The sequence below is a fragment of the Balaenoptera acutorostrata genome, chromosome 9 (genome assembly GCF_949987535.1).
Source record: "Balaenoptera acutorostrata chromosome 9, mBalAcu1.1, whole genome shotgun sequence".
NCBI classification, from domain to species: Eukaryota; Metazoa; Chordata; class Mammalia; order Artiodactyla; family Balaenopteridae; genus Balaenoptera; species Balaenoptera acutorostrata.
Window position 1 is genome coordinate 4,484,272 of NC_080072.1, and position 17,578 is coordinate 4,501,849.

At 60.7% G+C, this 17,578-nt stretch overlaps 1 protein-coding gene across 4 annotated transcripts in view; it reads right to left on the reverse strand.

Annotated features, from left to right (window-relative positions):
• Positions 1 to 588: 588 nt before the first annotated feature.
• TPCN2 (two pore segment channel 2) overlaps positions 589 to 17,578 on the reverse strand; it is a 31,472-nt gene continuing 14,482 nt past the window's right edge. For 3 of the 4 annotated variants that reach the window (XM_057553436.1, XM_007171121.2, XM_007171122.2), the window contains 17 exons: positions 17,048 to 17,113; positions 16,548 to 16,612; positions 15,957 to 16,057; positions 15,272 to 15,353; positions 15,012 to 15,098; positions 11,244 to 11,363; positions 11,084 to 11,143; positions 9,133 to 9,261; positions 8,391 to 8,440; positions 6,850 to 6,949; positions 4,822 to 4,893; positions 3,522 to 3,595; positions 2,928 to 3,009; positions 2,762 to 2,844; positions 2,378 to 2,459; positions 1,908 to 2,002; positions 589 to 1,400 (listed from right to left, as the gene is read on the reverse strand). In XM_057553436.1, the coding sequence (XP_057409419.1) occupies positions 1,322 to 1,400; positions 1,908 to 2,002; positions 2,378 to 2,459; positions 2,762 to 2,844; positions 2,928 to 3,009; positions 3,522 to 3,595; positions 4,822 to 4,893; positions 6,850 to 6,949; positions 8,391 to 8,440; positions 9,133 to 9,261; positions 11,084 to 11,143; positions 11,244 to 11,363; positions 15,012 to 15,098; positions 15,272 to 15,353; positions 15,957 to 16,057; positions 16,548 to 16,612; positions 17,048 to 17,113 (1,427 nt within the window). In that variant the 3' untranslated portion in view covers positions 589 to 1,321. Of the gene's footprint in view, positions 1,401 to 1,907; positions 2,003 to 2,377; positions 2,460 to 2,717; positions 2,845 to 2,927; positions 3,010 to 3,521; positions 3,596 to 4,821; positions 4,894 to 6,849; positions 6,950 to 8,390; positions 8,441 to 9,132; positions 9,262 to 11,083; positions 11,144 to 11,243; positions 11,364 to 15,011; positions 15,099 to 15,271; positions 15,354 to 15,956; positions 16,058 to 16,547; positions 16,613 to 17,047; positions 17,114 to 17,578 lie in introns of those variants that run through there. The other variant, XR_009009307.1, reaches the window with a different exon arrangement.

Genomic DNA, 17,578 nt, shown 5'->3' on the forward strand with positions numbered 1-17,578 from the left:
CTTTCCCCTCCTACCCACCCCAGCCCCCTCTGTCACACACCCTGAGGACACACAAAGTAGGGCCACCGCTGACTTATACATGTCTTTATGCAAATTAGAAAAAGGTGTCCCCCTCCTGGGGTAGACAGTCAATGCCAGGACACACCCTTGCAGCCAGGTACCCTTGCACAGTGCACAACCTACACAACCATACCCGGGGGAGTGTTAAGCCCCGACAGTTGTTTTCTTCTTTTCTGTAATGCAAGTACCTGTCTTAAGCTTTGATTGCAGAGGCGTCCACTTCAAACACGGCTATCTCAAATAAACACATTGGCAGCCGCTCGATGAGATAAAGAGCCAGGCCACCTTCCTCCACCGAGGCGCCTTTATTTTAGAAATCTTGGTTAATTTTGCTAACTGACCATTTGGACCACTTTTTTTTTTTCTTCCTTGGCTTTAAATTCCTGCTCTTATGTTTCGAATTCACCAATAAAGAGTGAGCCCCTGAAACCCTCGATCCCAACAAAAGCATAACCCCAGGCCCACACTCTCTCTGTCTACCCGAGACCTCACTGTGTGGCCCCAGGTGTACTATGTAATTTCCAGGTCTTGTAGGTAATAAACGTTTATTTTTTCAAAGTTTCCTGACGGTGGTTGCTGAAAGGCATCTTGCTAACACAGTACGAACCACAAGGGCTGGTCCAACCACAGCACTGGCTTCTGACAGGCTGAGACCTGGTGGCCCCGTTCCAGAGAAGCACAGTCGTGTCGGAATAAGGATGACAACCTCATTCTGTGCAAGACTTATTGATGGAGATGATTGGCATTCTCACCCATAAAGAAACGCACCCAATCCCACTCACACGAGCCATAAAATAATAAAAAGTCCAGATTCTTATCATGTAAAACCAGGATCCCAAGCTTAATGCCCTGGAAAGCTGCCGGTTGGCCTGTGCGGGCCTCACGCGGGCCTCTGGTCCCTGAAGGCCGCCGGCAGTGAAGGCACCACGGAAATCACAGGGCACAGGGGGAGGGCCGTCGCCTTTCCCTTTCACACTGTCTCAAAGGTCCCTGTGGAGTCGCCCTCTTTCCATATTTAGAAAAATAAGTCTCAGGGAAGCAGCTTATAAAAGAAAGTGGTGTGGCCAGCGCCCGAGGGGCTGCGGAGGCGGCCCAGCTCGGCTGCAAAGCAGGGCCTGCGTCTGTCGCAGCCTCGGCGCGCACGGTGGTTCTGCCCAAGGGAAAAGCCTCTCCACTGGGCCGCAGCCGCCTCCTCCCCCGACCGGCGCCCCTCCAGAGGCCCATCACCTGCCGCCGCCCCAGCCAGGAAGGCGCCCGGACGTCACCTGCACAGCTGCAGGTGCGGGTGGTGGCTCAGCTTCTCTATCAGTTCCTCCTCCGTGGGCTCCTCCAGGACGTCCCTGCGGAATCGGGGAGAGCATGGACGGCGAGCCCTGGGCACCTCCAGAGGAGCAGGTGAGCACAGCTGATGCAGAAGCCCCGTCGGCGCTCGGGACGAGGGGCCCCTCGGAACCACCCCCCAGGGACTCGGGCCCGTCTCTGGGATGCGTACGTGGCGTCCCTCAAAGCCCGAGAGGACGGCTCTCCGCGTGGCTGTAACAACACAGCAAACGCTCAGAGACGGCAGTCTGACCACCCGGGGCTGACTGTGGGACGACTGTCACTTCTCTGAACCAGCAGAGGGACACTCTCCAGGTTACCATGAAGAAGAGAAGGGCGAGGCTTCCTCGGGCCACCTGGCTACACCCACCAACAGGACCACCTGGAGACCACCGGAACCTGAGGACGCTTCCCTAAATATGCTCACCGGAGAGCAGGACAGAGTCCCGGCCCCGCAGCAGAAGCAGAGGCAGACCCCGGGCTCGTGGGAACCAACCGCCCGCCCACCGCCTCCCCCCTCCACGCACCTGAACAAGAGCTCCACGGTCACCTCAGAGGTGGCCTCTAGGTCCCCTGTGAGGGACTGCAGGTGACTGCGGCGGTCCCACTTGTGAAGGAAGTTCTGGCAAGAGGGAGGGAGGGACGGGTGGCCAGTAGGCGTGGGCCCTGCGTGGAACCAGCCTTGTCCCCCTACCCCAACCCCACAGTGTCGGCCTGGCTGAGAAGCCCACCCTGGACATCGGGACCCAAGGCCACCAGCTCCTACGGGAGCAGCTGCCTGAGAGACCTACTCCGGCCCCCCTCCCACAGGTCAAAGGTCAGGAGCATTCCAAGAGGCCCCCAGCAGCCAGGGCGAGCAGCCCTAAGGGAGGACGGAGCCCGAACCCACCAGGGCTGCCTGAACCCAGCATGGCCTCTTTGGACCAAGCTCCAGGTGGGCCCCCATCAGCAAGTTAGCAACTCCGACTGAGAAGAGCCCGGGCAGGGTCACCGATACCTCCAGAATCAGAGCCAGGAACAGGTTGACCCAGATGACGGACGACACCAGCCACCACAGCACAAAATAGATCTTGGACCACCTGCGGAGAACGAGGAGGCCGCCGGGGCCGCCTGTGAGCCGAGCGCGGCTGCTCCCGCGATGTCGCCGTTCCCGCCCTCGAGCTGGCCCAGCCTGGCCTTTAGGGGCGCTCGGCCGGCGAGAGCAGGGGCCGGTCTGAGCTCTGCCAGCTCCAGGCTGAGCCCCTTCACCCCACGAGCCCCGCCGTCACGGCCCCCAGCGGCCACCTGCTCCTCCATGCACCCCGCCATCCCCAGGAGGTGCAGACCCAGACGCGCACCCCACGCAGAGCCGCGGTCGGGGCCGCCAGGACGGGTCACTCACGGGCCCGCGTAGCGCCGGAAGGCGTCCAGGAACACCTGCCAGTTGTTCACGACCATCACGTCCCACAGAGTGACCAGGGCGGCCTGTGGGGCGGCAGACGCAGGGTCCAGGAGGCCGCGGGAGGCGGGGGCGGGGGTCCCGAGGGGCGGGGAGGCGCAGGACTCACGGCAAAGTCGTCGAAGTTGTTGGTCCAGTACTCCAGCTGCTCGAAGCTCCCGCAGGGCGCGGAGCCGTTGTCAGGGGCCAGGCTGGGCGGGGGCACAAGCCGGGTCGCTGTGAGGCGGGGGCAGGACACACACCCGGGCGCCCTGGCACCGCCGCGGCCCCTGCTCGGCGTGGACCCAGCTGGGCTCCTGAGAAAGCGGGGGAAAGAGGAGACGGCCCCCGACCTCGGAGGCGCTGAGGGCAGCGAGAAGCCGAGCGCTGTGGACACACACGGCCAGCGGCCGGCCCGGGGGGGCCCCTGGCCCTACAGTTCAGGCCTGGCCCTGGACGCCCCCTCTGCCGGCGCGCGGCCTGGCCTGCAGGTCCAGAAAGGGGCACGGCTGGGGGCTCTGAGCCGGCACGGGAAGCACCCTCAGGGCAGGTTCTAGGGAGGGCTTCGGTGAGGGGCGGGCGGTGGAGAGGCCAAGGAAGAAAGAGGAGCCAGGAGGCCCCTCCTGGGAGCTGAGCCTCACCCCTCCACCCCCGCCCCGCCCCGCCCCCCCGGCTCCGGCGCCCCCAGAGGCGAGGCGCGCGCTGCACCTAGGAGGCCCCTCACCTGCTGTTTCCAGGAGCCATGATGACGCCTCGGAACAGGGTGATGCCGACGACGGCAAAGACGTAGTAGACCACCTAGGGAGGCAGGCGGGGCCTGTCAGCACCCCCCAGAGGGACCCCCGCAAAGCCAGGCTGAGGCCTGCGAGGGCGGCGTGCCAGCAGGGACCCCCAGCTGCGGGCACTGCCGGCCCCCCCGGGAACACTGGGGCTCCCAGGCATCTGCGCCAGGGGGAAGCGGGCGGGGAGGGGCCACCGTGGGGAGCCCCGAGATAAACCGGGGGCCCAGGGCTAAGAACTGAGGCTGCCCACCCCTCGTCCAGGGCTGGCAGGGCAGGAAGAGGGTTCCACTGAGAACAGGGCGGCAAGGGCCAGGGGACGGCGGGCCGTGGAAGGGCGGGCGGGAGCTGGCCAGGTCCCTGCGGAGAAGTCCCACCGCTCTCCCCACGTCCACCAGGAGACGTCCGAGTGCACCACTGGGCAGCCTTGTGCCGCAGTCAGAGAAGTGGCTGCTGGCCGCCCCCGACCTGTCCCCAGCATGCCCGCTGGGGTGGGAGGGGTGCAGCGAAGAGGCGCACGCCCCAGGCTAACCCAGCCCCACTCTGGGCCTGTTTCCTCCACTGTGCAAATAGGGGTCTGGGGGGCAGTGCCCGAAGCAAGGCGCCACCTCTAGCATCCCATGACAGCCCAGAGTGCCACAGGAGCCCCCTTATTGTCCAAAACAAGAAGCAGCAGGGCTCTGTCACCTTCCCTCCTGCCCTCCAAGCCTCATGCCTGGAGCAGCACCCAGGGTCCCTGCTCACAGGGCCCTGCCCCGCCTGGGCCACAGGGTAGAGTCAACAGCGGGCGGGTGGGGGGGGGGGGGGGAGGGCTGACCCCAGGGTGGGGGACATCGCGGCTCTCTGAGCAAAAGTGACTGTGAGTTCTCGAAATCTCTCTGAGCAAGGATGGTTGACCAAACCCCACTGGGGGCTCTGGGGGCCCTGAGGGGTCCCTGGTGCCTCTTCCATCTTTCATCTTCTCAGTGTGGCCCCTGGCCCAGGACACAGAAGGGATTCAGAAGTGACCAAGAGGATCTCTGGCTCAGGAAGGGGTGTGGTCAGGTAACGCCTCCAGCCAGACCAGCCCCGAGCTCCTCTCTCTGGCTCCCTGCCCCGCCCTGTGCTTCCTGGGCCCTGGTCACCCGCTCCCCTAACACAGGGACCCTCCTTCCGAAGGCCACCAGCTTCCTGTTGAGCTCTGGCTCCCCATCCAACGGTCCAGCTCCACCCCCCCGAGGGGCCAGCGCAGGCAGCCAGACTCACCACCAGGATCCCGCCGAAAGCCCGCATGTTTTTGATCAGGTCCAGGATGGTACTAGCCACCACGGCCATCAGCTGAGACAGGGAGAAAGCACAGACCCGATTCCTCCTGGTCCCACTGAGGTGACACCAACCCGCCCACCACCCAACGCTGACCTGGAAAGGCAGGAGGAGACTGGTGACTTCCCAACCCACACACCTGTACACACACCCCTCAGGCATCCAAACACACCTCACCTGTACACACCCACAGGCCCCCATACACACCTGTACACACACACCCAAGGCCTCACACACACACCTGTACAAACACCCACAGCCACCCATACACGCCTCACCTGTACACATACCTGTACACACACCCACAGGCCCCCATACACACCTGTATACACATACCTGTACACACACCTACAGCCACCCATACACACCTGTATACCCATACCTGTACACACACACGCTCATACCTCCATGCCCACCCATACATACTCACATTTGCATACACCCACCCACGCAGATGCATATACCCCCTTCCCTGCAGATACCTCCACCCACCCAGCCTCAGATGGGTCTAAGTCCAAGCCCCTTGGTGAAGCCATGGTGTGCAGGGCCGAGGCCCACACTGCCCACCAACCCACTCAGGCCGGGTCAGCTCCTTCCTGGTCTGGAGGCTCCTAAGAAATGCCGACCTGGAGACGGCCGGTCAGCCCCGGGTGACAGGGTTTGAGATGGGGCCTCAGAGACCCCGTCAGGAACCCCAGCTACAGGCCACCCTGAGCCCCGGAGAAGGGCTTTCCGAGCAGCCTGGTTACCCCACCTGGTAAGTCAGGAGGACACAGCGCTGGATGGTAGCAGGCGGGGACCATGCTGTACGTGTGTGCACGTGTGATTATGTGCATGTATGTACATGCATGTGTGCATGTGTGTACAGGCGTGTACAGGTGGTCACGCATGTGTGTACGAATGCACACGTGTGATTGTGTATGTATATACAGTTGTGCTTGTATAAGCGTATATTGTGTGTGCTCTAGTGTATGATTATGTGTATGTGTGTGATTACATGCACGTGTGTATACAATTGTGTGGTTACACGTATACACGTGTTGGTGTATGCACGTGTATAATCACGTGTATGTGTGATATGACGCATGTGATTGTGTGGATGTGTGATTACGTGTGCGTGTGTATAACTGTATGTGTGCTTGTGGGTCTGCGTGTGATCACATGCCTGTGTACACTATGTGTATGCACGTGTATAATCGAACAGGGGTGTGTGTGTGTGTGTGTGTGTGTGTGTGTGTGTGTGTGTATGAAGGCCTAAGGGCAGCAGCCCCCCTCTGCACCCAGGACCCCCGAGCCCCCTTCAGATGGGAAATACCCTTGGGTGACAGGTCACTCCCCTGACAGGCCAGGAGCGCAGCTTGGTAGGAAGGACAGACACGCCCAGGGGAAGGACCTGGACACTTAGAAAGGGGTCAGATGTCCTCGGTTTCTTTTCTCCTGGAAAGTGCTTAGGAAAGCAGACGGGAGCCTCCGGGCCGGGCGGGAGCTGGGCCTGAGCACGCGACTCCCGCCTCCCCTCCCCTCAAGGTGGGTGTTACTCCGGGTGGGAACATTAAGAGAAACCGAGGCTCAGAGACGGTCACAGGCTGCCCCACTCCTGCTCTGGGGGTCCTGGAAATGAGCACCAGTAGCCACCAGCAGCCCGTGCCGAAGGCCTTCCAGAAACGCAGGATGGCTGGGAGCACAGCAGGTCCTCGCAAAGGTCAGGGACCCCGAGGAGCACGAGGCCACCCCTGCAACCGGCCGAGGGGTCTCACACGGGTCCGCCACACCCCTCGCTGTCCTCACCCACAAAGCAGGGCTGGGCACTCATACTTCCAACCGCCGCCAGCATGGCCCAGCCGCAGTGCAGGGCGGGGCCGCAGCCCGAAGGGCCCCAGGTGGCGGGGGCAGTGCTCGGCCCCGCTCCCTGCCCGCCAGGCGCACCCGCTCCCAGAGCAAGGCCACGGCGTGCGCAGGCGGGGGCGGTACCTCCATGCTGGGAATGACGCGCAGGAAGCGGAAGACTACAAGCATGTTCACCAGCCGGGTCACGTCCCACAGCGACAGCAGGCCCAGCACCTCCGGCTTCCTGCGGAGACACGTGCAGACGGGTTAGGGGAGGCCGGGAGGCCAGCGAGGAGCAGACGGAAGACACGGGGTCCAGCGACAGAGACGCAGAGGCTCAGAGAGAGCCCCAGAAGTGCCGGGAACGCGCCCCGTAGCCAACCCCAGCTGGACCAGCTCCATCGTGACAAGAGGGCAGAGCCTGAGCCGCCCACGCCTGCAGCCCCTGGCGGTCACGGCAACACCTTCCAGGGCACAGCCCCCCGCAGTGCCGCGGGGCTACCCAACCCCCGTCCTACACGGGAGAACACTGAGGTTCCGGATGCCCAGCTCGGGTCCCAGCAGAGCCGGGAGAGACGGGGCCCCGACCCATCCCCTATCCTCTGACCCCGCTCCCTAACCTCTGAGCCATCCCCTGAGCCCTGACCCTGTCCCCTTGGTGTCCCTCATGGCCTTACTGGCCTCTCATTTCTATTTAAATTTAAACCCATTCTCACCCAAGATGTCACCCCCCACCCCAGCCCACCCCGCCTCCCCAGTGCGGGTTTTAGCCCACCCCACCTCCCCAGTGCGGGTTTTAGCCCACCCCGCTTCCCCAGTGTGGGTTTTAGCACACTTGAAAAACAAGGTGAGCCGGCCCCAAGGTGCCGGGCGGTGCAGCAGCCCCACCGCTCCCAGGGCGCAGGTCCCCGCCGAGGACCGCACAGCCCCCGTCTTCCCGACACAGACCCTTCCCGGGACCCTAAGGAGCTGCAGCCTTCCAGCTCCATCCCCGCCTTGGGCAACTCCCAGCCGCTCCACTGAGACGGAAGCAGCCCAGCAGAGGGACCAAGACACCAGGGCTGCCCGAGGTTGGCACGCGTGCTTGCTGGCAGCTGTACTCTGGGCAGCGAGACCCCAAGCCTGCCACAAGCCACACTGCGAGGCGCCCTGGGACCCCTGGCCAGATGTCCATCGCTCTGCGTGGCTAGAACACGTGGCAGAGTGAGTTCAGCGAGCCCCGGGCCATCACTGCCATCTACGGGGAGATGAACTAACACCCAGGGTGGGAGGTGACGACCCCGGGTCCCAGGGCCTCCAACCAGAGGAGGGCCCCAGCCCGATTCCAGTGCCCCCAGGACCTCCCTGCTTCTGGCCCCCAGCACACCTGGGCCCCGCGTCCCATCCCGGGGTGGGGGTCAGGGGGCGCTGAGCCAGGGCACTGCAGGCGGCACCTCCACAGCTCCCCGTCCCGGCTCTGGGAACGCTACCCTTCTGAAGGCGGCTACGAAGCACAAGCACAGAGTCCCCAGGAGCGATGAGCTGGGGCCTGTCCCCATAGGCCTCAGCAGGGCAGGAGCTGCGGCCGCTCCCCCGACAGTCGGGCGTTTGGCTCTAGAGCTGCCCGGGCCAGCGGCCGGAAGCCAGGCGCACACCCTTCCCCGGGGCGCTAGCCAGGCCTCCCTGGGTCCTCCACGGTCACATACCAGCCCGGGTGTGGGAAGCGGTACACAGCCAGAGTTGAGATCTCCAAAACCTTTAATCACAAAAGAAAAGAAGCTCGCTACGGCAAGGCTCACTGGCAGCTCTCACACGCTGTCCCCAAAGGGGGTTCCAGGGAGCAATCAGGACCAGGGGGGTCCTATCCCCACGGTGGGTGCCACGTGGGGACATCCTGCAGCTGAGCAAGACACCTGGCCTCAGGAGTCGGTCTGCACCCACGAAGGGCAGGGCTCGGGAAGGGCCGGCCCGAGTCCCGGGCACGGGAGGAGCTACACGGTCAGCTGTCTCCCTCCTGCTCCCAGGGGCCCACGGCTCTAATCCATCAGATACGAATACGTGTCATGCCAATATCGCCGCTGTGACACACCCACCGGGCGTGGTCCCTCACTCCCCCAGGCCCTGGGGTTAGGGTGTCCCGAGACCCGCGGTGCCCGAGAACCCTTGCCCCTCCCTCGCCCACGTCGAGGCCCCACTGGCCAGTGGGGACTGCGGGTTCCCTCCGGGCCTCCCTCAGGGCTCAGGAGAGCCAGCCTGCCACCGCTGCACGCTCCCACCCACGATGCGCAGATGCAGCAGAAACCAGCCTCCTGAAGCCGCCCGCCAAGCAGCTCAGCCGGGGGAAGCCAGCCCCTGTGTCACCGGAGGCGGGAGCCCCAGAGCCCGCGGCCCCCGGGCCCAGCCAGACGCCGAGCGCTCCCCGCCCGCCCGGCCTGTCTCAGACTTTACCAGCAGCACGACGGTGAGGAGCCCGTCGAACACGTTGCTGGAGGAGACCAGGTACCCCTGCAGGCCCAGAGCGAACACCTTGAGCAGCATCTCCAGCAGGTAGTACAGGATGAAGACGCAGTTGAGAATCTGAAAAGGGAGAAGCGGGACCCGGCGTTGAGTCCCGGTGCCGCCCTGCTCCCCAGCCGCCCCTGCCCCCCGCCCCCCCCCCCCACCGCAATGGGGCCCAGGAGGGATCCACGCGGCTTGTACACCACAGGGCCCCTTGCATCCCGCCCTGCTGCACACGGCGAAACCCACGGGAGCTGCACACGGCGAAGTCCCGCCCCTGCCGGAGCCACGTGACCCTCTCCTCCCACGTCTCTGCTGCCTCTCGGCCCCTCTGGGCTGCTCTTCCCGAGCCCCCCGCACCCCCAGACACAGGCATCTTCAGCGCCCCCTTCTTGCCCCATACCCTCTCCTCGGGTGACCTGCACCCCGTGCACGGCTTCAACGACAATTCGCACGTCTGCATCCCCCGACCCAGACTCCCCCCACCATCCGACGGGCCCTCAACCCCCCAGGCCTGGTGTCTCCCAACCCCACATCATTTCTATGCTGGCAGGGCCTGGGTCACCCACACCTGCCCCATGGTTCCCTCCCCATGACCACAGCCGGAGCCCCACCCCCAGGCCTCTCTCCCCTGGCCTCCTCGGGGGTCTCCGCCTCCAACCTGGCCCCTCTGGTCCAATCTCCTGGGGACACCGGGCAGTGTCCTTCCCTCACGGAAACTCCTGGCTCTCAGCAGCCTCCTCCCGGTCGCGGGGGGGATGTGTTTAGGAAGCCTCGTCATCAAAGCTGGTCTCGGGCTATGGGGTCACTGTCTTTTTTGAAGCCACTAAGTAAAGTATCAAGTAGCTCTTCCCTTAGAGGGGGCTACGTCGGGGTGGGGTGAGGGGGGTCATGGGGTCAGCCGAGCACGGCAGTCACCTTGCCCGGCGTCCAGTCTAAATTCTATATTCTTAGCCAGTGCTGTCTCATTCACACCTACACAGAGATCACCGTTAAAGGCAGAAGAATAAACATTTCTGACCCTGCATTATGAGCAGTTATCAAGGGGCATAAAATGATGGAATTCTGCAAAGTCACCTCAAGAACCCTACGTGGCATGGATCTGCCCAGAAGTCTCTCATAAGCAATCAAGCTGACTCGAGTGCTTAAAAAAACTATTGTTAAAAAAGATAAAATACAGGTCAACTGTATCCAACTTGACATTTGTCAGGAATAAAAACCAGCCACCTCTGCAATATGTTATTCACACAGAGGAGACTGAACAATTCCTGTCGAATCCAGGAAAAAAAAAAAATTAGGAAAGTAGAAAACTTGATTTTCTTTAAGTGTAAAATAGAGGAATTTCAGATAGCAGGTCAAGAAGCCACTTCTTCAATTTTGATGCTGTAAGTTTAACTCTATGTTTAATATACATGACCTAATGTGTCATTTTTTAATTGGACAAATCAAGCTTTTCTTATATAATTAGAGAACATTCAATGGTTTTCATCAACTTAATATCATTCATAATATATTTCATTAAAATAGACTTTAAAATACATGCTTTGTGAAGGTCTGGCATTAAGTAATATGGGGGAAGGGGGCGTGTACAGCTTTTTGCTTAAAATCCAAAATGGAAAAATTGTTTTTAAGTTCCTAAGGAGTTTGACAAGACCTCAGAATGTTAGGAAAGGAATTCTCTCTACACAACTCTCCCTCCGCCGTCCGGCCCGCATGCCGGCTCACCCGGGGCTCTGCACGGGCTCCCGGCTGCCCTCCCATGGCCGGCACCCCAACCCCTGGGCCATCCCTGTGATGCCCTAGAACAGCCCAGCCTCCCAGGGACCTGGGGCCCCAGGTGGGGAGGCTGTGCCCTCTACCCCCCTAACTCCCCATCACCTCGCACGGCTGGAGAGCTCACCCCCAGCACGAAGTCATCACGGTCCTCGGGCAGCACATCTGCATCCAACACCAGGAACACCTGCAGAGCCATAGCGGACGGCAACTCAGCCCCGAAGCCGGGAGGAAGGGCAGGTGAGAGATCTAGGGGGTGGGAGACGCCAGGGCAAATCCTCACTCACACAGATGGTCACGAGGTTTCCAAGGGCCATGAGGTTGCCCAGGTAGTCAAAGTAGCGGTGGCTGAAGAGGAACTGGGCGCTCTGCAGAAACGGAGACCAGTACTCGGGCCGCGGCGGGTGCTGGGGGGACACACATGCTCAGAAACATTCCGGAAGTGGCCATGGCCACAGGGGCCCAACGATGCCTGTACCCCCTTATCCTAGGGTTTGACGTCTTCCTACCTTACTTCCTATCCCAGGCTCTCCAGCCTAAGGAAATCGTCTCAAACACAGTAACGGTGTTATGCGCAAAGATGTTCATCACGGTCTTTCTAACACCGAGAGAGGTGGAAATAACCCAGATGGCCACTGATGCTGTAACTAACCCGTGACGGACTATCACACAGTCGTCTTAAATGTATGCAAAGCGCCATGTGAAAATACATGTATAAATTACAAGCTAATAACTATGAAAACTCAGCACAGAATGAAGGAACCTCACACACTGTGACCACGCTGGAGTGGAACTCAAAGGAGGGCAATTAGGCAACAAATACTAACGTGAAGACACCCGTCAGACCCAGCACTCCCAAGCTCAGCACACCCCAGAGCCAGAACAGAGGCGCAGGGCAGTCACCGCAGCATGAGACGGACCATGCCTGCGCTGTCCCACGCAGGGGCCGCTCACTGCACGTGGCCACTTGATTTAAATTTAAATCCGATCAAATTAAACACTCGGCTTCTCTGTCACGATAGCCACATCTCAAGTGGGATGAGGACACCCATGGAGCTCTGACCCAGCCCCACACTCAGACACATGGTCCCTCGGTGACAGACAGCCACAGCCTGACCCAGTAAGAACGTTCCCAATCTTCCCACAGTCCTCCACGTGGGAACTGGTGCCCAGAGGCCACCTGCCCACACTAGTACGGTGCGGGTGCAGAGGGAATTAGGTACCAATTCCCTCTGCACCCGCACCCATCCCTGCTGCACCCCAGAGTGTGGCTTCCTGCTTGCCCAGTGACTGCAGACCAGCTCCAGGCCGGGCAAACTGGCAAACGTCTCTGTCACCCTGTGGGCTGGACCACAACTTCTCCAAGGGAGTGTGAACCCTGGCCTTGGGGAAGGCGCCCCCTCCCAGCTCTGCTCTTCCTCAGGCATCTCCCTCACCCCTCAGGTACCACAGAGATTCCTCGTATCTTACAGTTACTCTTTTATCACAGTTGACACTTCTTAATGTTAAACTTCCCCTGCTAAACCCACTGCCTGGTTTCTGTCTCCTGCTTGGACCCAGACTGATATATTGGCCAAGAGAGATTTCAGCATTATCCATGGTGTTTAAATGGTTACAAGAAGTATGGACTCATAGATTACCTTGTTATCAAGAAATAACAAACCTTGAAATGATTTCAGTAGTTGTCTCTGGGAAGGGGGACAGCTGGGTGGGTTTTTCTATTTTTCTCTACTACCTATAATGAATGACTGCTATGCTTTTAACCCAAAAAGCTTCGTATTAAAATAAAAACAGACTTTCAGAAGCTGGCACAGTACCTTCTCTACAACCAGTTAGCAAGAACTGACCAGCACCGGAGGCCAGGCTGATGCACAGGGGGTGACGACACACGGGAGGGCTCTCGTGGAAGGCTCATGTTTTCCTGGTATCAGCCTGCCTGGAGAACGCCTCTCTTCAGCAGCGATTCCAAATTCACAGGCTGCCAGGGCACCTGGGACAAGCCCCCACATGCTAACAATCCGTGAAGCACCTGCCTGCCCCCTTGCAATCAGCATTTCGGGGTAAGAGGCTGTCATAAAACCAAGGCAAGGACACCACAGCTCCCCAAACCTCTAGGACCCAAACTCCCATCTCAAATCACAATTCTGGACTTTAGACCCAGGGAGCTGTGGGAAGAGAGAACATCCCACGGACCACACTAGGAAAGGCGTGGCCAGAGCAGGGGTGTGGTTAGGGCAGGGGCGTGGCCTGCGCGTTAGACCATCCCTGAGTCTGTGCCCAGCATGTGCCCTGCTCCGCCAGTCACAACCACAGCACCTCCTTTTTGATATCATCCGATCCTGATGCCAGAAGAGGAAGGGAGAGTCGGTTTTGGAAGACCCGGACCCAGCAGCATCCTACAGCCCAGCAGGCTAGTGCCCAGGGAGAGCCTGGCTGGCCCAGTGGACCCCACCGAGCGAACCCTGAGAAAGGAGCCCGCCTTCCCAGACGTCTTCCTGCCCAGGTCAGCCTGCACCCAGAAAAGGGCTGGATCACATGACAGCTGCCAAGAGCTGCGTCCTGGGCCCAGCAAACCTCCTGCCCCAGGATGAGGACCATCATCTAGAAAGGTGCTTCCTGATTTTCTATCGTTTGAGGACCACTGTCACAGTTTCTGCAAAATCTGCATCTGATGGCACGTACTTGCTATTTCCTTCGAGTCACCTGGAAGCAGACACTGTTGCCTAGCCTCTTCCCAAGAGAGGTACGATGTGCACTAACATACAAAGTGTCCACCTGTGTGTCCCTACAACCATCTCCCGTGCCCCGGGGGGGCCGCAATGAGTCTGCTGCTGACAACAGACATGCCACGTACCCACCACCCGGAGCTCCAGGCCCAGCAGGGCCTGCCCCCAGGTGACCTGGAAAGACCTCAGGAAAACATGTTCTTAGGAAAACCACCTCTGACCGGGGCCTGCGGCCACGGAGGCTGACCACAAGACCTGGAGAAGCTGACATTTGTTGTGGGCTAAGATGTATCCCCCAAAATTGTATTTTGACATCCTGACCCACAGAACCTCGGATGTGACTATATTTGGAGTCAGAGTCTCCTAAGAGGAAATTAGGGGGAAATGAGGTCACTGGGGTGGGGCCCTAGTCCAACGTGACTGGGGTGCTTATAAGAGGAGGAGACTGGGACACAGACACACACAGAGGGACGACCCTGTGAGGACACAGGGAGAACACGGCCATTTACACGCCAGGGAGAGAGGCCTCAGGAGGACCCAGCCCTGCCCACACCGGGATCTCAGACTTCCAGCCTCCGGGACTGGGAGATAATAAGCCCTGTTACTTAAGCACCTCCAGGCTGTGGTATTTGTTACAGAAGCTGAGCTGACTGACTCAACGGTGACACAGAGCTGCTAGGAGTCCAATCAGCAGGAGATGTCCGATTCCACCTCTTCACTCCAATCCCCGTTCGAGTCCGGCTTGGCCCTCTGAAGGCCAAGTGGCTGCAGTGGCAGCCCCCACCGCTGCCCCCACAGTCTGCCTGTGAACAGCTCGGCTGTCTCTCAGCACCTCTACCACCCACCTCACCCACCCCACCCCACCCCCCCCCGCCTCCCACAAACCTGCTACGTAAAATGCAGGTGGTCCAGGGTCTTACGGACACAGCACTGAGCTGGATGCTGAGGCCCACTTGGTAACTTTAAAACTCAGTGTCAAGGACAACAAACAAAGGTTTTAGACAAACTCAGGAACCTCCCAGGTTAGGACACATGGAAAGAGGATAAAAGTCTATCATGGAGATGGAGAAAACTGTCTGGAAAGTTCCTCTGGGTCAAGACAACAGTGCCTGTGGTCTGTGAATTTCATGAGGTCAACAAAATCTCCCCAAGAGCCACACCATCTCTGTTCCCACGTACCATCCTAGGGACCAGAATCCCTGGGAAGGCAAGTCCTGGCATTGGTCACTAAGCGTGACCCAGATGATCAATGCCAACAGACACCAAGGACTTCCCCCTAACCCCGGGTGGCCCTGGCACTGGGCAGGTGACTCCAGTCTGGCCCATTACCTCTTTAATCACCCTTTTGTCAAACTCATCGAAGAGTTTCTGAAACTCGTCGGCTGACAGCAGGTCCCCACTGCGGGAATGCAGCTTCTGCAAAGCAGGAAAGCACTGGTCAACCGAGAAGCTGGGCTGAGGGCAGGAGGGGGGAGCTGCCCCTGGCCCCACCCGGACTGGGCCAGCCCGGCTGATCCGCAATGACACCCACTTGACGCCCGGAGCCCAGAGGCGCTGGCAGGGGAAGGCGGGGGCGGGGGGACCGGTACCTCCGTGATGGCCTGTTTGCGGTCACTACCCAGCTGGACTTTCTGAAGCACCTGCAGGAAGTCCTGAGGCTTCACCCCGACTCTGTGGGGAAAACGCCCCCCCGTGAGCCCAGCCAGCTCAGCACCCTCGGGCGCCCCAACCTCTGGCCTGAGCAGCCCCGGGCGATGACAGGGCCTCCAAGAAGGAGCGCCTCATGGTCCTCCTGTCTCCAAAACCCCGAGACCTCCTCTTCCGCCTTAGAGAGGAGCAGCTGAAGCTGGGAAGGGGGTGCAATCCGACAGGCCCCGCGGCTAACGAGCAGGGGGCACTGAAGCTTCCCCGCTGACACGGCCTCCAAGCCAGGCGGCAGAGTCGACGTGTGTCCCGGGCCCCTCTGGTCCCAACACACGAGTCACAGCACCAGGGCGTGGGAAGGGTGCCCCTGGAGGGGGACAGGTCAGAGCACACGGCCCCTCACCAGCCAGGGATCTCCAGCGGGTCACGAGGACACACGAGTTAACTCAGACGCAAGGACCATGGAAAGAAACCCTGGAGCCCAGGGACGTCTTCGTGATCACAAAGGAGGCTTGCAACCCGCTGCCAGCAGGGATCTCGGCACAGACTGGGCGCTCAGGAAACATCCCCCCCGTGAACACCCTCTCCCAGAGCAGCCCCAGGGGAAGAGGGCCGGAGCCCCACACTCACCCCTCGGGGTGGGCTTCTCCCTCTGCCGTCATGGACGAGAGGACCTTGTAGGCAGCCCGGATCCCCAGGCGCCTCCGCAACAGTGAGGTCTGCAGAGACTTCTGCAAAGAGTACGGCTCTGAGGGGCTCGGCTCAGCCCTCTCCCCAGCCGCCCAGCCCCTTGTCCTCGGGCAGCCCCCGCCCACCGGCAGCCTGGGGAGCAGCTCCTTGCCCCGTGGGCATCAGGGGACAACAAGGGCTGGTCCTGCCGATAGCCACTCGCTGTGTAATTCACTAAGGTATGTGTTTCTTCTCGGCAGATTTGGGGTCCCTGGCCCCCCTGCAAGGTGGGTTTGGGGTCACTGCAAGAAGGCTGCAGCTCCCTCTAGAGGAGGCAGGGCAGGGGAGGGACCCCAGGGTGGCGTTGGGGACAGCACTGCCTGGGGGGCAGGGAGGGAGGAAGGGCCCAGTCCCCCTCCCCCACAAGAGGGAGCCGGGGCAGTGCTGAGACCACTGCGGACCCTGTCCCCCCGCCCCCCGCTGGTCAGCTCCCCGCCAGGCCTCCAGGGACAGCTCCCCTCACAGCCGGGCAGGGTGGGCAGCTCAGCTCACCATCAGGTAGCCCCGGAACTGATTGTAGATGATGGCCGTCAGCAGGTTCATCAAAAACAAGCTCCCTTGGAGAGGAAAAGGCCATGGTCAGTGGGGACCCCTGTCAGTGGGGACCACACGGGCAGGGGCAGAGTCTGGAAGGAGCACCAGCGTTGGGGGCCCAGAGGGTCGACACGGGCATAGCAAGAAGGTGAGCAGCAAGAAGGGCCCAGATGGGCAGAGACAGGGCCTGGGGCCTGGGGGCCTCGTCTGCGGATAGGGGCGCCACCCGGCCTGCCCAGCAGGGGCACTGAGGACAAGTCATCGGTGGTCACAGAATGAAAACCACGGACGGGCCACAGAGAGATGAAGTCACGGGACTGGGGAGGTCACGCCGAGGTGCGGTCACAGGGTTAGGGGGTCCACTGAGGTGAAGTTGCGGGATCTGGGGAGCACACCCAGCCCCGAGTTTTCGGGATCTTGTCTGCCCCACGTGACCCTGCAGACCTGCCCAGACTCACCTATCAGGGTGAAGGCTATGAAGAAGATGGCGTAGAGCCGGTTCTTGGAATAGGCAGGAATCATCACTGAAAGAAATTAAACGAAATCAAACACACCCACAGAGCCAGCGTCCAGTGATTCCCTTCATTGTCTCACACCGCTGCCTTCTCAACAGAAAGGCAGGCCCCGTGTTAGGAGAGCTGGGAGGTGTTCTCGTCCAACTCTGCCCCTCACGCCTCTGCGTGCACACCCACGGGGACAGGGGACTCACTACCTCTCAAGGATGCTCATCCTCTAGGCTTCCCCATGACCACGCCTCCCAGACTGGAAGTTCAGCTCTCCCTTGGGTGACTCGAGGACTCACAGGACACGTGGGGACGGTGCTCAGGGTCCCGAGCGCAGCTCTCCCCAGGTATGAAAGCCAGTGGCTACCCTCCTGGGAGGGTCTCTATGGTCAGTGACCATCCGAGCCCAAGATGAAAGGCCTCAGCCAGGGCGGCCAGGCCACAGCTGAGCCCCAGAGGACCGTGACCACCCCATCCTGGCCACAT